This window comes from Spodoptera frugiperda, chromosome 10, assembly GCF_023101765.2.
Source record: "Spodoptera frugiperda isolate SF20-4 chromosome 10, AGI-APGP_CSIRO_Sfru_2.0, whole genome shotgun sequence".
Lineage (NCBI taxonomy): Eukaryota > Metazoa > Arthropoda > Insecta > Lepidoptera > Noctuidae > Spodoptera > Spodoptera frugiperda.
In genome coordinates, this window is record NC_064221.1 from 4,717,231 (window position 1) to 4,741,041 (window position 23,811).

Below are 23,811 nucleotides of genomic sequence, written 5' to 3' on the forward strand. Positions count from 1 at the left end.
GAGTTACAGGTGTATTGGTGGCCTTTTAGGGATTAGGCATTTAAGGAATAGGGATGGGGGAAGCGGAGAGAATTGGGCTTCCATACTCTTAGTATAAGTATGCTTTACGATGAACTAAAACGAAACGAGAGCGCATTCGGCATCAATGAACCAACCAATCAGAGCGTCGAACGCGCTCTCATTTCGATCTCGTTAAACATAACACAAACTCGTACTAAGCTCTACGGAAATCTCATTCATATGAGGAAATACAACGCAAGCGTTTTCACTACATCTGTTCTTTGTGAGGCAGTGGTAATATCGATCCGACCTAATCAGTTCATTCGTGCCGATGCATCCACACAGACGGCTGGGATAAACTTAGAAAATAATATGTACTAACATTCATGTTTGACAGGCTTTTATTTATCGATAAAATAGCTTATTTTAATCGTCACAAACCAGTGAACCGTATACCAAAATCCTATATAAATAACCTAAATTCTTTTGAGAATTAAAACCTAGTTTGACGTAATTGTGTCCCAGTCCACCGTCTATAAGGGTGACTACTCCTAACGTGCTTGAAGGATTTGCCCGAATCCCAGTAATGTTGGCGTATTCAACCAACCGTATTAAAACTTCTTGTTTGTGTAATACATTCGGCGATGAAAGTACTTGGTGGGTCGTGCTGAAAAGTATAAATTCATGAGTAGGTAAAGTAAGACATCGTGAGGGAACTTTGGGCTTATAATTTCAAGTTATAAAGTGGTATGTCCCTCTTTTATTTAAGAAATGAAACGATGTTTAATAGGTATGATGACGCGGTATGAAAATTAAAAATCTACTTTGTCCATCAGTTAGGTAATGAAAAAAACATAGGACACATACTTTTTTTATTTTGTCATATAAGATAACAATACTTAGATACAACGAATCAAAGTTTAGGACTGAGCAAATACGTCATTTCTACATATAAAATGTACCTAGAAGTGACGTCACGCGGTATTTTAAATTAATACATCATCGAAAGCGTTTGTTTTCGTAAGAAAAAAAAAGTGTCTAATGTTTTAAAATAATCTACAAGGTGGACAATAAAATAAAAATTAGTCATTTTACCCAATTATTGTAGAAGTAATTTTTTTTATGGAAAACGCCGGTAGTCGAGCAGACGTATCACCTGATGGTAAGCAATCGCCGCCGCCCATGGACACTTGAAACACCAGAGGCGTTACAAGTGCGTTGCCGGCATTTTCAGGGTTAGGAATTTGAGGGTTGTTGGGGAATCGGGGATTGGGAAGATTAGGAAGGGGGGAATCGGGCCTCCGGTAACCTCACTCACACAACGAAACACAACGCAAGCGTTGTTTCACGTCGGTTTTCGGTGAGGTCGTGGTATCACTCCGGTGAAGCCAGCCCATTCGTGCCGAAACATGGCTCTCCCACACTTAGCACTTACACAAATATACGGACTTACCTAGAAAACAATCTACCATTATCGTCTCCTATGGATAAGATTCCATTACGAGTACTTATTCCTTCTGGTCCGGTAGAAGGAGCTTCAAGAAGGTCGTCACCGTCTACAGCTGCATACCCAAGGGTAACTGCTAGCAATACAACCAATGTGACACTCTTCATCTGAAACAGAATAATGATTTAAGCATCATTGGAACCTGATCCGGAGCTGCGGACTACCTAGCGGGTTACTGGGGCTGCGGCTCGAAAAGCAGGAGTAGGAACTGGGTGGTTTTTAGACAGTCAGAGTCTGACACTCCCTCTTCCCTCGTCCAAGGCGAGAGAAGTCAAGAGTGATAAGTTATAAAGGGGCCCTGCTAGACGCCTATCCGAAAAACTAGAGGTGTTAGAAGTGCGTTGTCCGTAGTACTTTGGACGACCCGAGAATCGTACCCGAGACCCATTGGCCGGCAGTCGCACTTGTGACTACTCGACCAACGAGGCAGTCAATCAGTTTGATCGGCTACTGTCTATTAATTTGTACGATACCTTAGTTGCTTGAAAACTCCAAACTTTGAAACGTTGTATCTCTCAATTAAATCCTTTACTAAATAAGCCTTCAAGTAAGTATTTATACACAAAGATTAGTATCTGATACCTATTTCTAATAATAATCTCTATGGGTGAGAGTGGAAAGTATTGTCACCCAATATCACTACTAAACATCTATAGGTATAATAAAATAAGGCATCTAGACTAATATATAAGATTAGACTGTTTGTTTGTAATATTGATATAACCGCTTTTTCCTTTTGTACTAAAAACTAAAAATGTAAAAAGAAAATTGGTGTCATAATTATGCACGTGCATTTTTTTTTTTTTGAGGGGTCGAATCGTCTAATGTCTTTTCTCACCTTGGGCGAGGTGAGAGGGAGTCAGACTCTAACTGACTAAAAACCACCACGTTCCTTCTGCTTTTCGAGTAACCCGCTAGGCAGTCCGCAGCTGCGGGTCGGCATCAGCCCTACTGGGCCTCATCTATGGTGGTCTGATGGATCTTTGAGGAGCGCGCGGAACTCGGTGCGCCGTACGCATGGTTCTGGAAGAAAATAACCTTAAAGGCTATAAAATCTGGGGCTGCGGACTACCCCGGAGCTGCGGACTACCTAGCAGGTTAACCGGGGTTCCAGCTCGAAAAGCAGGAGAAGGAACGGGGTGGTTTTTAGTCCGTAAGAGTCTGGCACTCCCTCTCGCCTCGCAAAAGGCGGGCGGAAGTCATTGGATGATTTTCCCCCCTCAAGAAAAAAAAGGGGCTATAAAATTAATCCATTACAAAAGTGATGAAAATATATTGAAATAGATGACGTCACTGTTTTGAAAAACAACTAGAACCACCATAATTGTTTATCATCTAAATAAAAGATTAGCATCTTTAAAGAAATTTCACAGTAAGTAAACTTTTGAATGGAGCCGTAAGATGTTGTCTTAATAGATAAGATGCGTATCTTCTGATTGACATCTCCAATATTATTATAAATACTGTCAACGAACTTCAATTTAACAAATTAACTACTTTAGTTATAAATTGCAATCAAGAAGCCAGCAATACTTTTAAATACGGTAATGTAAACCAAGCATTTTTATATTAATTATTTTTTTGGTCTTGTTGGTTGAGAGGTCGCAATGTCCGACAGCCGGACAAGGGGTCTTGGGTTCGATTCCCGGGTCAAGCGAAATATTGCTGGGCTTTTTTCGGTTCCTCAGTAGTAGCGCGGAGCCTGGAATTGTGCCCAGTATATGGTAATAGGCTCACCCCCTATTACATGGGACTTACAACACAAATGGTGAACAGTAAGTGTACATTGTACAGTAGCATTACGTGCAGTTGGTTTAACGCCGGTATCTTGTGATGCCGTGGTCTTCAGCCGAGCCGATCCGTTCATGTAGATGTATGGCTCTCCTACATTCACACACAAGTAAAAGTACGACACGTTTTTTTTTTTATGAACGCCGGTAATCGAGCAGACGTATCACCTGATGGTAAGCAATCGCGACCGCCCATGGACACTTGAAACAGCAGAGGCGTTACAAGTGTGTTGCCGGCTTTTTGGGAGTTAGGAATTTTAGGGTTGTTATTCGGGAATCGGGAATGGGGAAGATTGGGAAGGGACTTGGGCCATAAAATAAAATGAAACACAAATGAAAATTTTTTTATTTTTATGAAATATTTTAATTACAGATGATGATGCTAGTGGTCTTATTGGTGACGATAGCAGCAGCAGTACACACCAATGAAGGGCAGGAAGCCAAGCTATTGAATTATGATGCCCAAGACTCCCACCACTTTACTGACGCTGATGAAATGGGACGGGCAAGTCGTCGACAGTGGGGATCGGTTGGACCTGACGACAGACTAATATCCACGTAAGTAGAGTATTCATTTTGTTCTATCATTAATATTCATTTTGTGGCCATTTCTTAACATCCTAGGTTGGATTTAGTAGATATTTCTGATATTTTTGTTATTATATCGTCACGCTTTTTATCCTCAAGGGGTAGGCAGAGGTTCACATTATAGTACGGATTGCCACTGTACGTAATAGGTGATGAGCCTCTTGCCATATACCAGTCACATTTCCAGACTCCGTGCTACTCCGGAAAAAGCCCAACAATACTTCATTCGACCCGGGAATCGAACCTGAGACCCCTTGCCCGGCAGTCGCACTTGCAACCACTCGGCCAACGAGAACAAACTCAACCTAACTATGTCTAAATTGGAATCTTGCAACTAAATTTTGAAGCAGCTTTGCCGGAGTCTGTGTTGTCTGATGTATATAACCTGGGTGTCTTCAAAGCCCGAGTGAATAGGTTGCTTATGGGCAGACGTGCTCCATCGTAGGCCGCATCATGACTTACAATCAGGCGAGATAGCGGCCAAACGTCGACCCATCATACGTAAAAAAGCAGATAATCTTCAACCTATTGAACTGAAATTTTGTATACCCATTTAGTTTGCTCAAGTAAAAATTCTAAGGTAACAAATAAGCTCGTTTCTAATTGTAATTCATTTAATTTCAGCACTGTTCATACGATGGAGGCTCTTTCCTTCTTCATTAACTACCAAGAAGTTACCTACCGGGGACTTGAAAATACTAATATAACAATGATTCGTACTACAGAACCCTGGGGCTCTACTGAAGTGGTCTTGCTGGACGGTGGTCTATACCATAATTTTGTGACACTAGGGTTCAAGTCTGAACGATCTTCAAGTATGACTAATATGGCCATCGATATTTTTGCGACTATAAACTGTTCTAATAATTAAATAAAATATAAGTAAGTACAGTAATTTGTTATTTTCCTAAATATTATAGAAACCATTGAAAAAATTCAGCAGTGGACGTATTGTGACTGATATGATGATAGTTATTATTATTGGTTATCGCAAGACGCGTTAGCTTTGGCAGAAAGCAGTACCCTTAGTATGAGTTTGCTTCGTTTAAAGTACAAATCGAAATGAGAGCGTGATCGGCGCTCTGATTGGCCGGCTTGACGAATTATATGAATTTTGACGAATTATATATTTATCTTTGTTACTCTTGTTTTAAAGAGAAGGGCATGTACCATAATCTTTAGACATTGAATAGTTTTTCTATCACATTATATATGTAGACTGTAATAGGATACTTAGTTGACAGGGTATTCAAATTAAACATATATTTAGTCCGTCAGTTAACCAAAGGAAAAATATTAGACAGGTAATATTTTTTTATTTTGCTGGGTTACGAACATATATTTAGATGAAATGGATTAGAGGTTAGGAGTGGGACTTCATGTCACCGCTTCATAACAAAAGTAGTAAATCGTGCTGTCACATAATATTTCAAATCAATATGTCGTCGAAAGTATTTAATTCTAGAAATAAATAAATAAATAAATTATTGTAAATGGATTATAAGGCATTGATGTGCTTTTCCACCAGAGATGTGCTATGTAGCTATGCGTGGAAGATGCGCAGCTCGAGTATGCGATGTATCTTTATTAACGAAGTCATCTATAAAATGCATCTTTTGATATAAAAATAATAGCTTAGCTGAGTGCGTTTTCACCAGCGCTAAGCTATGTGTACCAATGATTATGATTAGTTGGAAGCCAAACGCATCCACAGCAACGTAACATAGCATATCTCTGGTGGAAAAGCACCCGTACATATCAATTTTTAAATTACTAGATGAGGGATGTATTATATTTAACATTACTCTACCAGAGGATATTAAATAAAAATTTAGGAAACTATCCTATTTCATGTATATGTAGTATGCCGTTCTACGTGGAGGACTATTGGGAGAGGCCTTTGTGCAGCAGTGGACGTCTCTCGGCTGATGATGATGATGATGATCCTATTTCAAAAGCATTATTTAGATATTCTAATGAGACAAGGAGCAAACGAGTAAGCTGATGCAAAAGACTTTTGGGTAAGTAAATAAACACATTTAAGTGTGGGACAGCCATGCTTCGGCACGAATGGGCAGGCTCGACAGGGGTGATACCACGGTCTCACAGACAACCGACACGAAACAACGCTTGCGTTGTGTGAGTGAGGTTACCGGAGGCCCAATTACCCCCCTTCCCAATATTCCTAATCCCCAATTCCCCAACAATCCTTAAATTCCTAACCCCCAAAAGGCCGACAACGCACTTGTAACGCCTCTGGTGTTTCGGGTGTCCATGGGCGGCGGCGATTGCTTATCAGGTGAACCGTCTCGTTTACCATAAAAAAAAAACACTATGTTCTTAACAATCGTTTATTAACATTACATTACATATTAGAACAGTTTATTGAAGCGAAGATTCCGATACGGCAACCGACGTGGTAAGATCTCCTGCCTTTGAGACTGATAGTCACATAATTTCTATGTATACCACCATCTTGGATAGTGACGGCGGTGTAGTTGCTCAAGTATTCATGGACTATGATACCGGTTATATTCGTGTTCTCACTTCCTCGGTAAGTCAATTCATGGTCGTTAACATGGTATTCTATGCCGTACGCTTCGTGGGTTGTGCTGAAAATGAAAAAGAATTTGATTGTCTTACTGTCACACTCAGTGCCGGCGTTAGGGGGGGTCGTGCTGGGCCGATGGCCCAGGGCGACAAATTCTGGGGGGCGCCGATGCCGCCGCCGATGAGATCCGCAAAAAACTAACACTTGATATTGCTTCCCTCAAGTGGGCGCCACAATATTTTCGCCTGGGGTATCAGTGGCCCTTACGCCGGCACTGGCACACTTTTTATCCCCGAAAGGATAGCTACAGGTACTCATTACGGCACATAATGCCACTGTCCAATGTACACCCACTTTTCTCCAATTGTTTTATAAGTTCCATGTAATAGGGTTTCTTCTATTTTCAACTGTTTTTGTGTTGGAAGGTCTATTTAGGCAGTTGTCCCACCAACGGCGAGAAAACGACTAACTATCGGCTATTTTCTCGCTCAAGAAACGTACAATAGATATACTTTCCGTGTGAACAAAAGAGATGCATATAAAAACAGTTGATCGCTGACTGTTCACACTGCCAGCGAGTGCTCGCTTCACTAGTTTGTCGCTGAGCGACAAGAGCTATGAAAGATAACACTCGCTCGGCGACACTCACCAATGGTCATTTTTCTACAGTGCGTATCGTACTGATGCGAGTAATCGCCCGCCTCACTCGCACACTCGCTTATAGCTGAGCTACACAAATATCGGAACTATGCACTCGCGCCACGCGTCTCGCTAACTCGTTGCTAGTTCTAGCTTTACTCGTTACTCGTTAATCGTTGCCGGTGGGACAACTGCCTTTATTGAGAATGGTAATCGCCGTAAAGGGCGTAATGTTATATCGTATGGAAAAACCTCTTATGACTTAATTTAAACTACATATTTGTTATCATCTCTGCTGACAATATACGAAAAATTAACGAAATAGGCTCAGAAGTTAAAACCAAAAAGTGCATTGTTTTCTTAGAGCTAATTTGAATTCTTTACAAATACTGCATTATAACAGCCGCGCCGCATGTCCGTCATGCTCTTCGGTGGTCAAGAAACATGAAGCTGTTCCCACAGAAAAATAATCATGTATTAAACATGATTTTTTTTAATGTTCGGTTTTCGTTGAAATATTTAGTTGTATTATATTGTTTCTGTGGTACTACTTGTAGTTTCATTTTAATCATTAAAAGTATAGCCTATGAGGCTGAAGCCGAACAGAGTGAGTGAAGCCGTGCGGAATAAGCTAGTATTAGTATTTTTTTAAGGGTCAAGCTCGCCACTACCTCCCATACCGCTGCAACTCCTCTAAGCCAGGATCTACAGTAGATACAACCATGAAAACACCGGAACATTGAAGTCCGGCGCGTCTCAGGGACATGAATGACTGTCTTGGATCCCGCAACGAAATAAATCAGAAGATATTATTAGAGGAGAAGAAAAGAAAACGATAGTTTCCACTTCCCTCGGTGAATAGTATTAGTATAAGTATAGGTAATGCTACTTACTCGGATATCAGTCTGTCGTCAGGCCCAATGGTTCCAAACTGGAAGATATTTAAGTGTGATCGACCTGACTCCTCCACCTCCAACAGTTGCTCATAGTACACGTTGGCTTCCTGCCCTTCATAGCTGTTCACTGCTGCGGCTACTGCCACCAACAATAAGAGTGCTAGGATCTTCATCTGGAATCAAAACGGTTATATCAGAATAGGGTTTTTGAGGGGGGAAAATCATCCAATGGCTTGTCCCGCCTTGGGCGAGGCGAGAGGGAGTGTCAGACTCTTACTGACTAAAAACCACCCCGTTCCTACTCCTGCTTTTCGAGCCGGAGCCCCGGTAAACCCGCTAGGGAGTCCGTAACTCCGGATCAGGCATTTGCCCTAGTGGGCCTTATCGGGGTGGTTTTTACTCGATAAGAGTCTTTCTGAGCGTCAAAGGTAATTAAGCGTTTTTCTGCGCTTAAAAAACAACATCATTTAAGGTATGTAAGGTCCTTTACATACCTTAAATGCTGTTCAAAACAAATGAAGCTTATTTTTTGGTGCACGAATTGACCAATCATTTGTCTCCATTGAAGCGGAGCGGAGATTTCGAGCATAGTGATTGGTCAATTCGTGCACCGCTAAGCTCTTCTCCGCCCCGCTCCGCGTCAGCGAAAACGCGGCCTAAGCGTGTATTTAAATTTTCAGATCAATCGGTTGAAGATATCTGTTTTAAAAATTAATTCGGTTGCAAGATTGACACACATAGGTACATTCACACATGTACATAGGCATTAAGTTAAAATAAAAGCTTGTAAAGATAACTTACCTTTTTCTTCTAATCGGGAGTACGAGAGAGAGGCGGTCGCGTTTCTTTGATTACCTGTATATTTTAATTAAAGGCAGCAGTATTTATAAAGAATCAGTGAGCCACTGACTAATAATTATCTATTATAATCACATGTAAATCTTTTAATACTTTAAGTCGTAATGATATGTTAATTGACTGATCATTGTGATAACATCATTAAAAATATGTTGTTAAGGAAATAGAAGGAAGAATTACACAATCTTCGTTTTGTTTTTGTCGGGGGAAATCCTCATGGACATCCTCTGCCTGGGTAAAAGCGGTGTCTTCTCCGTACGTGCACGTGGGGGTGCGAGAATCCAAATTCTTTCGCAGCCCAACATCATGGCCTCGGCATCATCAGGTCCGTCCTGACGTCATCTCTTGCTAGGGGTAGTGAGGTAGTGAGGCGCGCCGACACCCGCGTCTACAACTCGGGCACACACCGCTCTTTCTTCTTACTTCTGCTCCGAAATAATTATCCTGTCATAGCTAATAATTATTACGCAAATGCGCCTCTTCAAATCTGATTGCAAATACCTACAGTCAAATGGCGAACACTGGTCTACTACCAGATCAACCTCTACATACATACATACATCAACAGCCTATACGTGGCCACTGCTGACCAAAGGCCTCCTCCTCCTCTCATACAGAGAAGGTTTGAGTATTAATCACACGCTTGTTCAAGGCGGGTTGGCGATTTCAAACCTTTTTTATGGAGTAGGTGGCAAACGAGCAAACGAGTCACCTGATGGTAAGCGATCAGCGCCGCCCATGGACACCCGCAACGTCAGAGGAGTCACAGGTGCGTTGCCGGCCTTTAAAAAAGGAGTGCCTATGTTCTTTTCTTGAAGCTTTGAAGGTCGTAACTTATAATTAGAAATTATAAGCTCAGGTGATGTTTGCCTTTACCGTTTGTCAATGGTGTCTTAATAATCTTAGAAAGTACATATCCCACAAAAACATTTCATGTTAAATGTTGCCAAGACGAGACCATATAGCTCGCACTGTCAAAAAGTAATCAGATCCCGTGTAGAGCCAAGTTTCTAACCCTACATGCCCAGACCTAAATCGATAAGCCCTAATTTAGCCAAACCTTGGACGTAACTGGCGAGTTGGCCAGTTACGTCCAAGTCGCCGTCTTGGCAACATTTAACATGAAATGTTTTTGTGGGATTTCATTTCTTTTTGTAGGTTGCTTATGATAGAAAGATAAAATGAGCGACAAATACAAGTATTTTTTTGTCGCTCATTTTTTCTTTCTTTTTTTGGGGTATATTTCTTGTGCATCTGAGATGCCTTTTTTTATAGCCCATTCTCTATCTTTGCCTTTATTTTTCGTTGGCTTACTATTTACAATATGCGATAGTTCAGGGTGATACTTGGATCTTAGACGATTATATTCGACTATCGCAGTCTGTTGTGCCTTATCAAATTATTCTCACTAAGTCGTACCTACATAAACAACTATAAACATATTATACCTACTAACCTATACTACTTAATTGCAAATACCTACTTATTCAATCTTTGAATTTCTTAATTAAATTTGTGAGAAAATTGCAAACGTAATGCTAATACTTTTTATCAATGAAAATTAAAACACTAGTACCTAACTAAACCTTCACCTACTAAACTACTAAATTTATAAGAAAATTGCAAACGTAATCCTAATACTTTTTATCAATGAAAATTAAAACACTAGTATCTAAACCTTTACCTACTAAACTACTAACAATTAAATATTAGGCAAATGGTTTTTTTCTCCGCGATAGCAAACTTTTAAATCACCGAAATATTCCGAAAATTTTTCATTCAACGAGACAACCGTCAACGACGTCTGCCCTCGCGCGTCTGCCCGCGTTCGGGTGCCGCGCTCGCTGACGGGCCGATTATTTTTAGCTACTGCGCGGGGACGAGGGGGCAGGCGGCGGGCGTTGGCGCATACTATACTTACGATGCTTATGTTCAAAACTATAGGTTGATTAATAAACACTTACCGAAGTGAAGTGTAGTAATATTATTCATATCTAAGTACTTATGGGTAGGATAATGTTTTGATTTGATGAAAAGTTTGTGTTCTATGTACTTGTGTATAATTTTCAGATCTCAAGCAGGAAATAGGGAATTAAGTTTCCCTATTTCAGATTTTTACCCCTCCGCGGCCGCATTCAGACCTCTAGCGTCAAAAGTTGCGGAAGTCTCGAACAAACTTTCACCCCCTAGTTTAAGGGGTTGGGGGGTAAAAGTTCCAAGTTTTAGGATTTTTTTGTTGTTTGGGTACTAATACTAGCTTACATACCAAATTTCAGTTTTCTAGGACTTCAGGAAGTACCTTAGGAATTTTGTTGATCATCAGTGAGTGAGTGAGTGACGAAATCGGGGTATTTTAGATATCAATAAAATCTAAAGTATAAGAGCTATGCAATTGAAACTTTTGAGGTTTATTAAGTCTACCACTGACATTATATCCTGAAAATTTTGTTTATCTGGTATAACCCAAACTCAAGTTATGAAGGTTCAAAAATACGACGAAGCGCTTCGAGAAAAGGTAGGTAGTGCCCTTGCGCTTGCGCTTCGCTTGGCTCGTCTTGGCGGGGCACTACCGTGCCCCCAGATGACTCGGAAAAAGTCACATTGGTACTTGGTGTTGATAGGTTTCGAACCCTCATGCATGAGAAGCGGGCGTCTTAAACCTCCCGGCCACCATGAGACCGCCTGTCAACTTTTAACACAAGAGAATTTACACACGAAATCATATGGCATAAAGCTGTATGGCTTATGCCTGATCCGGAGCTGCGGACTACATAGCGGGTTTACCGGGGCTCCGGCTCGACAAGCAGGAGTAGGAACGGGGTGGTTTTTAGTCAGTAAGAGTCTGACACTCCCTCTCGCCTCGCCTAGGGTGGGAATAGCCATTGGATGACTTTATAACTCAAAAAAAAAAAAAAAAAATGGCGTAAAGCTATTTATTGAGGCGGCAACAGAAAATTTCGACGATGCGGCTGCCCGCCTCTCTGTAGGGGGTCGCAGCTTTACCAAAGAATAAGGAAAATGTATTAAAAAAATGTCATCACTATTTTGGACTATTTTGGACACACGGATGAGATGAGATAATTGATAAGAGTATTTAAATGATATTAAGATTAATTATAATTAATCTTATCTTGTTTGCTCGGTATTTACTCACCGCATTAAATTCGTGTATAAATACTTGTTTAATGAAAGCGCATGGATTTATCAAAGGTTCAGTTCGGAGGTACAACGTGTCAAGTTCAAGCATCTAAGGTACCGTACACATCTATAACTAAAAATCACGGTTTACTCACGTATTATTAACGGAGAAAAGCTCTGATTTTTAGTTAATTTAGTATGTAAAGCCTTTAAGACCGTGGGGTCCAAACGCTTATTTAAAATTATCTACAAACGCCTGGTCGCCGCATCGTGACCAGAAGGTTGGTCCGTTTCTCGGCCAGAGGATAAACATTGCCATACAACGTGGCGTTACTTTTTTCTCTTTGCGTTTTCCTCAATAGATTCACTGCCGCACTCAGAGTCATTTAATGGTTACTTAACTCAGTCCTTAGCTATTGTTTTTGATACAAAATCGTTACTAACGAATAGTTTAAGTAAACATTAAATGTCTCTGAGTGTTGTAGTTAGCCTCTTAGCTTCATTAATACTTTTATTATAAAATATTCAATATTTATACTAGGTACTGATCGAGAAATTTTTCAAAAACATCTTTGTATCAGCTTCTGGCAGCGGCTTCGTTCGCAATTCCGTCGGATAAAAAGTAGCCTATGTTTTAATCCAGACCATAATCTACCCCTGTTCCAAATTTCATGCCGATTCCTTCAGCTGTTTTGACGTGAAGGAGTAAAAAACAACCAACTAAATAAACATACAAACTTTCGCATTTATAATAATATTAGTAGGATAGTAATGAAATATGATTTCGACTTTTAATTTGAAAAGATAAATCAAATAAACATAAACGTTTTGTTCTGTTTCAGATGAAGAGTGTCACATTGGTTGTATTGCTAGCAGTCACCCTTGGGTATGCAGCTGTAGATGCTGCGTCGCGACCCCAAGCTCTGTTTACTGAACCAGACGATAACTTGGAAAAGCCACGGGTGCTTCTAGCATCTAAGAACAGCGACAATGACAGGCTTTTGTCCAGGTGAGTCCATATTTATACTTTTACAATATAAGTTTTTTAATATCGCGAATAAAAATGTGTGCATACATTAAGGATGCTCTTCCGCCATAGATGTGCTATGTAGCTATGCTTTTTTTTTTGAGGGGGAAAATCATCCAATGACTTCTCCCGCCTTGGGTTAGGCGAGAGGGAGTGTCAGACTCTTACTGACTAAAAACCACCCCGTTCCTACTCCTGCTTTTCGACCCGGCGGAGCCCCGGTAAACCCGCTAGGTAGTCCGCAGCTATGTAGCTATGCTATGAAGATGTAATAGCTAAGCTGTGAAACTAATGTGACCGTTTCCACTGATACGGGAGTAAGATGTGCTATGAAGATGCACCACCACAAAGTAGCTGTGTGAGGAAGATGCGCAGCTCGAGTATGCGATGTATCGATAGTAGGCAAGCCGTCCATAGCACGCATCTTTCCATAAAAAAATCACAGCTTAGCTAAGTGCATTTCCATCATTACCAAGCTATGTGTACCAATGAATAAGATTGGTGGAAGCCAAACGCATCCACATCAACGTAGCATAGCACATCTCTGGTGGAAAAACAGCCGTATATGTAAATTGATTTAATACCATATTTTTTGGTTCTTGAACATTTCTTGTTTGCTTTCTTATACAGCATGAACTTAATACATATTTTTATACTTTCCAGCACATACCACAGGGTGGATAGATCGCACAGAGTAGCTCACAATCAAGAAATTGTCATTCGTTTGGTTGAGTACGCCAGAATCACAAGAGTAGAGGGTTGGGGTGGTTCAGATTCTGTATTGAAAGTCCTAGACGGAGGGCTGGGTCACAATTTCATCAAATTAGGTTATGGCACTGAAGAAGAAATGGATTTCAATTATAGATTTTATGTATACGGTTATCTTGTGTGCGACGATTGAATAAAATAAGAATGTAAATAAAATTTTGGAAAAATTACGTTTATGTATTATTTTTTATGTTTTAATATGACTTGGTGGCCCGTGAATTTTAAATTTTACATAAGGATGCGGATTGGAAAGTTACTAAGGGCAAGTGCCAATGCGACTTAGAGTGAGTTATATACCTACAGTAGGTATGGAAATCAAGCATATGACTTAAAGGAAACTACAAACTATAAACTTTTTGGCTTAACTACTGGGCCTATTTCGCTCATTTTTAATATTTTGTCAGCCAAGATGATAACAAATATGTGGTTTAAATTAGGTCATAACAGGTTTCTCCATACGGTATACTATCCAAGATTATTTTGAAGCGGGTAAGGAAAACATCGTGAGAAAACCTATGCTTATTTCTAATTATAGGTAAGTAAGCGTGGTGATTAATGCTCAAACCTTTTCCGTGCGATAAGAGGCTTTTGGTCAGCAGTAGCCATTTATAGGCAGATAGTTGACATCGTGATAATGTTGTTTACCATGATATCATTAATAAATTGTCACACACATGTGGCATATTTACCTACTAACAGTAGAGAGAGGCAATACTTATCTCTGCATAATAATTAAGCTCATTAGGGTTTCCCAAACTGTGATTCGCGACCCATTGGTGTGTCACATGCGAATTTTTAAATCAAATCACATCAAATTGATTATTCGTGATTCACAGGTTACATAAAGGTCTTAGGTAAAATGTGCTCATGCAGTATTCCGCCACATAGGGCATACAAATTACCTATATACAGGGTTAAAGGGTAAGTCGACCTAAATCCTTTAAGACGTGATAGTTTACATCATTCCTGACTGATTTGACCATGGGACCCCATATCCCAAACTTAACCGTTTTCAAATTATCGGCATTTTAACTTTTTTGATAAAATTTCCCATTTTTTTGGCTATTTCTCCCTTGTTTTGTCTTTGGTGGCTAAATTTTGTTTTGTTTTTGCTTTTTTGTGTAGTAGATTAGTTGCTTTATTATTTAGAAAACTAAAACTGTAAATAACTGTACCAAACGAGTCGTAGCAGACGATCGAATGTTAAAAAAAGTAAATAAATTTGTGATAAGTTGTTTTTCTTTGTAAGATATTTAAAAAAAAGTCTATGACAACTGTTCTGCAAATGTGCGTTAAAATATCTACAATTCTTCAGCTTTCTGATAAGGTCTAACATGATAGGGAATAATTTGAATTCTTTGCCAAAACATCGATGAAGTACTACAAGGTAGTAATAAGAATATCGATATTTAAGCTTCAAATTTAACTTGAGTCAGATAACAAAATAAAACAAACTGGTTCACTTCACTTCAGAAGGAGTGTCAGGGAGTGGCTTTTTTTTGAGTGGAGAAAATCATCCAATGACTTCTCCCACCTTGGGCGAGGCGAGAGGGAGTGTCAGACTCTTGCTGACTAAAAACCACCCTGTTCCTTCTCCTGCTTTTCGAGCCGGAGCCCCGGTAAACCCGCTAGGTAGTCCGCAGCTCCGGATCAGGCATCAGCCCTACTGGGCTCCATCTGTGGTGGTCTGATGGCTCTTTGAGGCGCGCGCGGAACGCTACGCGTCGCACGCACGGGTCTGGTTCTGTTCGGGCGGTGAGCTACCCTTGCTCGCCGTCCGCAGGCCTGTACTGGACACTAATTATCCCAATAAGTGGATCGGGAGAGGCGGACCTGTACCGTGGCCAGCTAGAAGTTCAGACCTGACCCCTATGGATTTTTATGTGTGCGCCTCAAAGAGCCATCAGACCACCACAGATGGGGCCCAGTAGGGCTGATGCCTGATCCGGAGCTGCGGACTACCTAGCGGGTTTACCGGGGCTCCGGCTCGAAAAGCAGGAGAAGGAACAGGGTGGTTTTTAGTCAGCAAGAGTCTGACACTCCCTCTCGCCTCGCCCAAGGTGGGAGAAGTCATTGGATGATTTTCCCCACTCAAAAAAAGCCACTCCCTGACACCCCTTCTGAAGTGAAGTGAACCAGTTTGTTTTATTTTGTTATCTGACTCAAGTTAAATTTGAAGCTTAAATATCGATATTCTTATTACTACCTTGTAGTACTTCATCGATGTTTTGGCAAAGAATTCAAATTATTCCCTATCATGTTATACCTTATCAGAAAGCTGAAGAATTGTAGATATTTTAACGCTCATTTGCAGAACAGTTGTCATAGACTTTTTTTTAAATATCTTACAAAGAAAAACAACTTATCACAAATTTATTTACTTTTTTAACATTCGATCGTCTGCTACAACTCGTTTGGTACAGTTATTTACAGTTTTAGTTTTCTAAATAATAAAGCAACTAATCTACTACACAAAAAGCAAAAACAAAACGAAATTTAGCCACCAAAGACAAAACAAGGGAGAAATAGCCAAAAAAATGGGAAATTTTATCAAAAAAGTTAAAATGCCGATAATTTGACAACGGTTAAGTTTGGGATATGGGGTCCCATGGTCAAATCAGTCAGGAATGATGTAAACTATCACGTCTTAAAGGATTTAGGTCGACTTACCCTTTAACCCTGTATAATAGCAGAATAAAGTAAATTTTAATACACAATCAAAAAGAATTGCTTACAAAACATGTCAATATTATAGTTAAATGAAAATGTACAAGAAACGAAATAGATACAAAACATATTGGTAGCTTTTACTACGCCAGAAAATCACCAAGACTATAGTAACAATGTTCTATCAAGAAAGTTGTCAATTTATGCTTAAAAATATTTATACTACTGCTATCTTTTATATATTTTGGAATTGGGCCTTGTCTGTAGAAGACGCACTAATCAACCGATCTGTATTTTATCTTTCATTTTATTGGTAACGGTTTAATTCCCTAAATGTGGGTCTTGAGTTTGGAAACTTGTTTTAGATAGGTCGTAGTCCAGATAACTTTGGGAACCACTGCATTAGATAATTATTAACCCAGGAAAATAAAGGTTTCAGTTTGGAGAGATAATCGCCTAAAAACTATCTCACGTTGCGAGAGACACTAATTTTTAAGTGTGCACGAACGGGCCTACTCAACCGGAGTGATACTACGGCCTCACAGAAAATTGACGTGAAACAACTCTTACGTTGCATTTCGTTGTGGCTGTGAGGTTACCGGAGGCCCAATTACCCCTTTTCCCAATCCTCGAAACCCTTATATTTCTAAAAGCCGGCAACGAACTTATAACGCCTCTGGTGTTTCGGGTGTCCAGAGGCGACCTCGCAGATGGAAAAAAACGACCTCGCAGAAAACCAGCGTAAAACAACAATTCTGATGCCGAGCGAGTAAGTTTAGCGTAGGCCCAATCCCCTGCCTCCTCCGCCCTCCATCGCCAAATTATCAATCCTCAAATTCGTAACCCATAAAAAGAAAGAAAGCCACCATCAGGTGATGGGTCTAGTGTTCCGCCCTTTTCCAAATCATTGTGTGCGTGTGTGTTATTTGTAAAATACATCTTCATAATTAACGTTTTTATTATTCTATTAGTAGGGGAGGTAGGGGAGGGATGGGCAGTCGGGAGACATGGGCACCCCCTTTTATTCTGATCTTGTCATAGGTTTTTATTTTTTCTTAATTTGGTAGTTTACTTTACCGTCTGGCAAAACTGTTCATCCATAGAATATCTGTTATTTCCGTCAGTTGTCAAATACAAACACATTTGAAGATTATGCGCTTGTAAAAGTAAATATTTTGTTGTGGATTCGGATCGTAATACAGAAAAAAGTAACGAAGGGTATGTGTATTTTTTATTATATTTCTATTGTATATTTACTAACTAATAAATCAAACTAAAATTCACGTTTCAATACCTATACAAAAATAAAATGCCGGTAAATTGTGTTGAAAATGTGTACAGAGGGAGCAATGGGCAGTCGGATGTGAGGGAGGTTTGGGCATGCCCAATGCTCTCTTCTTTATATTGCGTACAGGAGGTCTTTTGAAAATTATAATTGCCTGCTTTAATTACACTATTTGAACTATTTTTTATTACAGAAAGATGCCGGTTAAATTCAAAAAGAAAGGTTTGCGACCAGAAATTACCAAAGATTTGATATTACGAGCCATAGAAGAGGTATCAAAAGGATCAAAAATAATAACGACAGCTGATAAATATTTTATGGTTTATAACTAATTTAAAATAAGTTGTGATATATTTTTTGTTGTTATTACGTTTATTTTTGGAGTCTATTATAAATGTTAAGTGTTTTACAGGCCATGCCCAAGCCTCCCACAGGGTGTGCCCATGTCTCCCTACCATAGGGAGCCTTGGGCACTTTTGACTTAATTTTTTTATTACCTCCTAATTAGGAGACTGATTATTATTATAAGAAAGGTCTTTATAATATATCTAGCCAAAAGTATGGAACAATAGGAAGTGGAACAATAAATGTTGATTATCTACAAAATCTGACGTTTTATGCATTAAATTGTGAAAAAGTGCCCATCCCTCCCCTACCTCCCTTAACAGTAGATAACTATTACTTGTTACAGTACTGATAATTGCTTGTAATATTTCTTCAGGCGATTTACAACGCTAGATTTAATTGAGTTAATATATATAGGTATAGTTTTAGTATACATAACCATAAAATTATTTAAGATTAAACTAATAGTTTCAATTTTACTAGTACCTTATACAAGAAACAAAAACCGGTCTAAAAGTAAATGTATAAAAAGACTACTTGCAGTAGATAATTTTATTTGTATATACTATTATTTTTTGGCAAACTTATTTGCTCTCGGCTCTAAGGCCGGTTTTAATGTCCTTTACGGGCGCGCGCCAAGTAAAGGACATATAAAGAATATTACTGTAGCTTGGGGTAGTATATACTATTACCATTATTAAGTACACGTTTAATTAATAGCATTAAAATTTTGCAGTAAATTATTTTAATATTGTTGAAAAATTGAAAACCGTAAACAAAAATCATAAAGATTTATACTATGCTACAAATCTACAATATTTTTTAGAATGGTCACCCCGTATATCCGCCATCATTGATTGATCATTGTGAAAATCGGCGTTCTGGAAATCGCGACGCGTGGTGTGGTGATACGATTTGAGTAATCAGATAAACTAACATGGGTGTGAACGTAGAAACTATTTCTCCTGGAGATGGTAAGTTATTAAACAACAATTTTCATTACAAAATCTAAATGTCATTGTAAAATAGTTACCAATACTATAAGATTCTTATACGAAGATTTCTTGCCGAAAAACCTATTGACCATCTCAGTAAACTGTTTTGCACATTACTTGGAAGGTTTTCTAGTGTTATACATTAAATTGTGACATGTTATGTATGAAAATCAATGTTTTATGATTGCATTTCCTTTAGCGGTCGGAGTGACGCCTGTCCGACTCGTATCGGATTTACGTTGAATACATGATTTGCACAAACAATGACTAGTCTTTTTGTGTAATTACAATATTGATTCGCATTCTAATTTGATAATTAATACATAACCTATAATATTACTGTACTTAGACATTATTGGGGATGGTTAGGGCTCCAGCCGGTGTCTATTTTAACCGCTAAATATAAGTAACCACGTGTAGTACCGCATTATGCTAGTTTTTTTAACCATTTATTTGCTTTAAAATCGTCAGTGTTGAAAATGTAGTTATCTGATAAGTGTCCCACTAGATAACACTTGTATAGTAAAGTAATTATTGTTATTATGATAAAATCAACATTTCGTATGTCTGTATGTGTGTAGGTAGGTATTTACTTAAAGGAAATACAGGTTGTTTACCTACAGAGCGTTTCCAAAGCGTAGTAGGGCAAATTAAGTCAACCTAGGGGCTTTACCGTGGCTCTGACTCGAAAAGCAGGAGTAGGAACAAGGTTTTTAGTCAGTAAGATTGACACTCCCTTTCCCTCTCGCCACGTAAAAGACGAAAAGAAGTCATAGGATGATTTACACTCTCAAAATAGGGCAAGTTTGTCAGTAAATACCATCGGCTAGTAAGACAAAAAATGTTATAAAAACAAACCCTAAGTCATTGTATTAATTTTTAAATTTCTATCAACTCAAGTTCAAACATTACTTTCCTCAGAGTCCACCTACCCCAAGTCGGGCCAGACCGTAGTGGTGCACTACACTGGTACGCTGACCAACGGCAAGAAGTTTGACTCCTCCCGTGACCGTGGCAAGCCTTTCAAGTTCCGCATCGGCAAGGGAGAGGTCATCCGAGGCTGGGATGAGGGTGTTGCCAAGGTAAAAATTATTTTAATATCTTTTAGTAGATTTTATATTTCAAATAAATCAAGTATGAAATCTTGCAGATTAATATCTGTTAGTGTTATAGGTCAGGGACAAATTTTGTTCAGTTTTTACAGATATTTATGTGTAGCATGGAGTCTTGATAAGTATCCTGCTTCCTATACTAAAATTATGGCTTACTCCCTACCCTACTATGTGGGATAAAAGAAAAGTGATTGAAATTGATGTATAATAATATTTTTAAAAGTTATGTAATGTTAAAAAGGTTGTGTGTGTGATAAGTAATTTTTATCCAGATCTCTCGCTAACACTGATGGTGTGTTTAAAAAACGTGGTGTGCATGTGAGTTGTGCAGCATTGTCACATGTGACAGTTGACATGTTTGCAATGGCCATGACATGTTAGCCAGTATAACACTTGAAGAGACTATTCATGTGTTATACTGGGGAATATGTTCAGCTTAGAATGCATTATTCACAGTAGGTAGCCCATACCTCAGTGTTTAGGCTGAAGTACAACATGTTTGTATTTGAAATTCCTGTGTTTTGTAAACTGATTTGCAATCATTGCTACCTGGGTTTCAAATACAAAGTAGTAGAAACAGCTATCTTTGTTTGTCAAAACATTTTTATAGCCATTCATACATTATAGAGACTGCCTTGTTGGTTGAGTGATCGGAAGTGCGACATTTTCCAGGTCGGGCAAAGTATTACTAAAGTATTAGCGCCTGGAATCGTGCCCGGTATATAACAATAGCCTCACCCCCTATTTCATGAGACTTATAATATAAATGGTGAAAAGTGGTTGTACATTGCACAGTTGCAGTACATACCGTAATGTGTACCTCTGCCTTCTCCTTCGAGGATAAAAGGCGTGGCGATACATGACGTGAATCATACATATTATGTCTAATTTGCTTCTGTTAGCAGCTTTCTGTTCCAGACTATTCAGTTGTACAAAAATTCGGATTCATGCAATTTTATGCCCCTACAAACTCTGATATTTATAATATGAGTATAAATTATTTACCAATTATTATTAGGGAAATATAAGAATAGATAGCTATTATAATATGAGACTTATAACATAACTGATGAAAATAGGTGTTACATAAGCACCACCTCAGATTGACCCTTCAGGAATTAAGAGGCATGACATCTTGTATGTATCAAGTCAAATATAAAAAAAAAGTACTTAATCCTTATATAAAATTTTTATTTCCTTTAATCTGTGTCTTTGACTGCCAATAGAAAACTGTCGAAGGCAAATCCTCCGCTAACGTCGGGACCGCCATGGCGTTCAACGTGTTAAAAACTATTTTACCCTTTAATTAACTTTATTTTATACCTTTTACAGATGTCGGTGGGTGAACGCGCCAAGCTGACTTGCTCCCCGGACTACGCTTATGGCCAGCAAGGCCACCCCGGAGTCATCCCACCCAACTCCACCCTCGTCTTCGACGTAGAACTCCTGCGCCTCGAATAAAACCCTAAGCAGTCACCTAACTTTAATTAATTTACATTTTAGACATTGGAACTGTATCTCTTGTTAACAAAGACTTATAGCATCCTTATTTGGCCGGAATTATAACCAATTTTAATCCAAAAAATATCGGTTCTTCATGAAGACTCTAGTTAATAACTTTTTAAAGTTATATCGATCGTTAGTTCTCGGTCAGAAGAATGACTTAAGCCTAGTGAACAAGAGAATGGTTCCATGAAGGTATTTCAACTTTTGTCTGTCTTTTAAAGTAATTAATAAAAACGTAAAACTTATAATCTCTACATGAACTGTAAGGAAAAACTGCCAACTTGAATGTCAAATTGGAAACTATGAATTTACTTGACATAATATACTAAAATGAGGATTTTTCATGTTCTTTTTTACGATATATCTCTTAAGATTTTGCACAATTTATTATTACCATGTCTTATGTCAAATGCAATGTGTAACATGTTAAACTACTATATGTTTGGACGAATCCTAAGCGGACACCATTGACCAATTGGAAATCACATGTTTATAATGTAGTGTGCATTATCATCAGCCTATAAGTGCACACTGCTGAGTAAAAGCCTCTTCTCATTCAGAGAAGCAATGAGCATTACTCACCACGCTTGTTCAAGGCGCATTGATGATTTTAAAGTTATTGCATTAGATTTTATGAGTGTTTTCCTTCTCTTTTATGTCAGTGGTGTCTTAAATTCTTAGAAAGTATGTATAACTCGGAAAAAGTCATTGGTATTTCTCATGCTTGAGGTGCAGGTCACGAAAATGTATGGATGTATGTGGTGGATATAAGAATTTCGGAGTTCTAACAATACAATAGTGACGTTTAGTCACCACGTTTATCTTGTTACACATTGTATATTTAAAATATGTTTTATATTGTACACACAACACATTTTTTATAACTGTCATACAAAGATTCAACCTGATCCAATGTCAATTACAATTCATTTCTAACTGTGTACCTATACCTAAAGTCTATAGCATTGCTGTGTTAGAGAAATTTAAAAAAGCCTTAGCTCATAATGACATTCCTTAAGCATTTTGATTATTAGAATCGTGCAATATGTCCTAAATAGTCACTTTTAGAAGACTTTTCACTCTAAATCACAAATTATGATTGGATGTGTTAAGATCTGGGTAGTTTAAGGCCAAAATATGAAATGTGCGATAATGCTGTACTCCAAAACTGTAAATAACTTGCACAAGTGTCTTGTGAACTCAATAATATCTGGATTTGGATGATAGCTTTATCATTATAACTAAGATGAATAAACTTATTGTGGAATATTTATGTTGTTTTATTTGTTAATCTCCTGATCTGATAAACCCATAAAGATACTACTAGTTGAGGAATGGCGAATACATAACGTGCCAATTTTTAAAGTAATGCGTTTTGAAGTGCTGCATGCGGTAGAGATTTTTTTGGACTATTAAGTAATTGTCGGTATACATAAGTAAATTGACATATTTGTTTCTTGGAAAAGTCGAAAACGTAGGTAATTTTTAAATCTAGCAGTCTCAGAAACTAGAAGTTCTAGCAAAAATGGCCATTTTCGCCCTACTATTCCAAAGGCCTATTGCCTAGTTAAAGTAAGCCCAACTGCCTATAGTGGCTGCGGCTCGAAAAGAAATTAGAGGCACCAATGAGGTGCTGGCCTCTGGTGCTCTTTAGGTTTAGGCCTTGGTTTAGGCCACCTCTACAGAGGTGGCCATATCTGGTATCTGGTATGGTAATCCATATCTGGCTTTAGAGCAAGTCTCCTAGTAAATGGGATGACGGGATTTATAACATAACTGGTGAAACTCGGCGCGATATTTTAATGGTATACAGAGTCTGTATCATCATCTACAGCCTATAGGTGGTCACTGCTGACCAAAGGCCTTTCTCACACGGAGAAAGTTTGAGTATTAATCACCACGCTTGCTTAATGCGGGTTGGCGATTTCAAACTTATACTTACTTAACTAGAAATTATAAGCTCAGGTTTCCTCGCGATGTTTTCTTTCACCGTTTGTTAGTGGTGTCTAAATAATCTTAGAAAGTACATATAACATGGAAAAAGTCATATTGATACTTGCCGTTGGTAGGTAGGTTTCGAACCCACACACCACAGCACTCATAAGAGTATGTTTACCTATATTTTAACTTGAAGCCTAG

At 38.7% G+C, this 23,811-nt stretch overlaps 4 protein-coding genes and 1 long non-coding RNA gene across 5 annotated transcripts; 3 read left to right on the plus strand and 2 right to left on the minus strand.

Moving 5' to 3' along the window:
• Positions 1-383: 383 nt before the first annotated feature.
• On the minus strand, positions 384-2,044 carry LOC118277187 (uncharacterized). The gene is made up of 3 exons (XR_007705655.1): positions 1,981-2,044; positions 1,454-1,614; positions 384-667 (listed from the first exon to the last, which is right to left on the minus strand). It is a non-coding gene; the product is annotated as an uncharacterized LOC118277187 (long non-coding RNA).
• A 960-nt stretch (positions 2,045-3,004) lies between these two features.
• LOC118277185 (uncharacterized) lies at positions 3,005-4,780 on the plus strand. Its single transcript, XM_035595898.2, has 3 exons — positions 3,005-3,051; positions 3,671-3,855; positions 4,510-4,780. Exons 2-3 carry the CDS (start codon positions 3,671-3,673, stop codon positions 4,754-4,756), a joined length of 432 nt encoding a protein of 143 aa, XP_035451791.2. The 5' UTR covers positions 3,005-3,051; the 3' UTR covers positions 4,757-4,780.
• Positions 4,781-6,222: 1,442 nt separating this feature from the next.
• LOC118277184 (uncharacterized) lies at positions 6,223-8,888 on the minus strand. Its single transcript, XM_035595897.2, has 3 exons — positions 8,773-8,888; positions 7,969-8,144; positions 6,223-6,497 (listed from the first exon to the last, which is right to left on the minus strand). The coding sequence occupies exons 2-3, from the start codon at positions 8,142-8,144 to the stop codon at positions 6,251-6,253; spliced, it is 423 nt and encodes a 140-aa protein (XP_035451790.2). The 5' UTR covers positions 8,773-8,888; the 3' UTR covers positions 6,223-6,250.
• Positions 8,889-11,983: 3,095 nt separating this feature from the next.
• On the plus strand, positions 11,984-13,932 carry LOC118277288 (uncharacterized). The gene is made up of 3 exons (XM_035596011.2): positions 11,984-12,081; positions 12,810-12,976; positions 13,658-13,932. The coding sequence occupies exons 1-3, from the start codon at positions 12,025-12,027 to the stop codon at positions 13,893-13,895; spliced, it is 462 nt and encodes a 153-aa protein (XP_035451904.2). The 5' UTR covers positions 11,984-12,024; the 3' UTR covers positions 13,896-13,932.
• A 4,933-nt stretch (positions 13,933-18,865) lies between these two features.
• LOC118277183 (peptidyl-prolyl cis-trans isomerase Fkbp12) lies at positions 18,866-22,941 on the plus strand. Its single transcript, XM_035595896.2, has 3 exons — positions 18,866-19,033; positions 19,976-20,136; positions 21,499-22,941. The coding sequence occupies exons 1-3, from the start codon at positions 18,997-18,999 to the stop codon at positions 21,625-21,627; spliced, it is 327 nt and encodes a 108-aa protein (XP_035451789.1). The 5' UTR covers positions 18,866-18,996; the 3' UTR covers positions 21,628-22,941.
• Positions 22,942-23,811: the final 870 nt, after the last annotated feature.

Coding starts and splice junctions, on each gene's coding strand:
- LOC118277185 (XM_035595898.2), top strand. CDS start 3,671: ATGATGATGCTAGTGGTCTTATTGGTGACGATAGCAGCAGCAGTACAC. Junction 3,856..4,509: donor GACGACAGACTAATATCCAC/GTAAGTAGAGTA, acceptor ATTTAATTTCAG/CACTGTTCATACGATGGAGG.
- LOC118277184 (XM_035595897.2), bottom strand. CDS start 8,144: ATGAAGATCCTAGCACTCTTATTGTTGGTGGCAGTAGCCGCAGCAGTG. Junction 6,498..7,968: donor GACGACAGACTGATATCCGA/GTAAGTAGCATT, acceptor TTTCATTTTCAG/CACAACCCACGAAGCGTACG.
- LOC118277288 (XM_035596011.2), top strand. CDS start 12,025: ATGGATTTATCAAAGGTTCAGTTCGGAGGTACAACGTGTCAAGTTCAA. Junction 12,082..12,809: donor GTCAAGTTCAAGCATCTAAG/GTACCGTACACA, acceptor GTTCTGTTTCAG/ATGAAGAGTGTCACATTGGT. Junction 12,977..13,657: donor AATGACAGGCTTTTGTCCAG/GTGAGTCCATAT, acceptor TATACTTTCCAG/CACATACCACAGGGTGGATA.
- LOC118277183 (XM_035595896.2), top strand. CDS start 18,997: ATGGGTGTGAACGTAGAAACTATTTCTCCTGGAGATG. Junction 19,034..19,975: donor AACTATTTCTCCTGGAGATG/GTAAGTTATTAA, acceptor TACTTTCCTCAG/AGTCCACCTACCCCAAGTCG. Junction 20,137..21,498: donor GGGATGAGGGTGTTGCCAAG/GTAAAAATTATT, acceptor TACCTTTTACAG/ATGTCGGTGGGTGAACGCGC.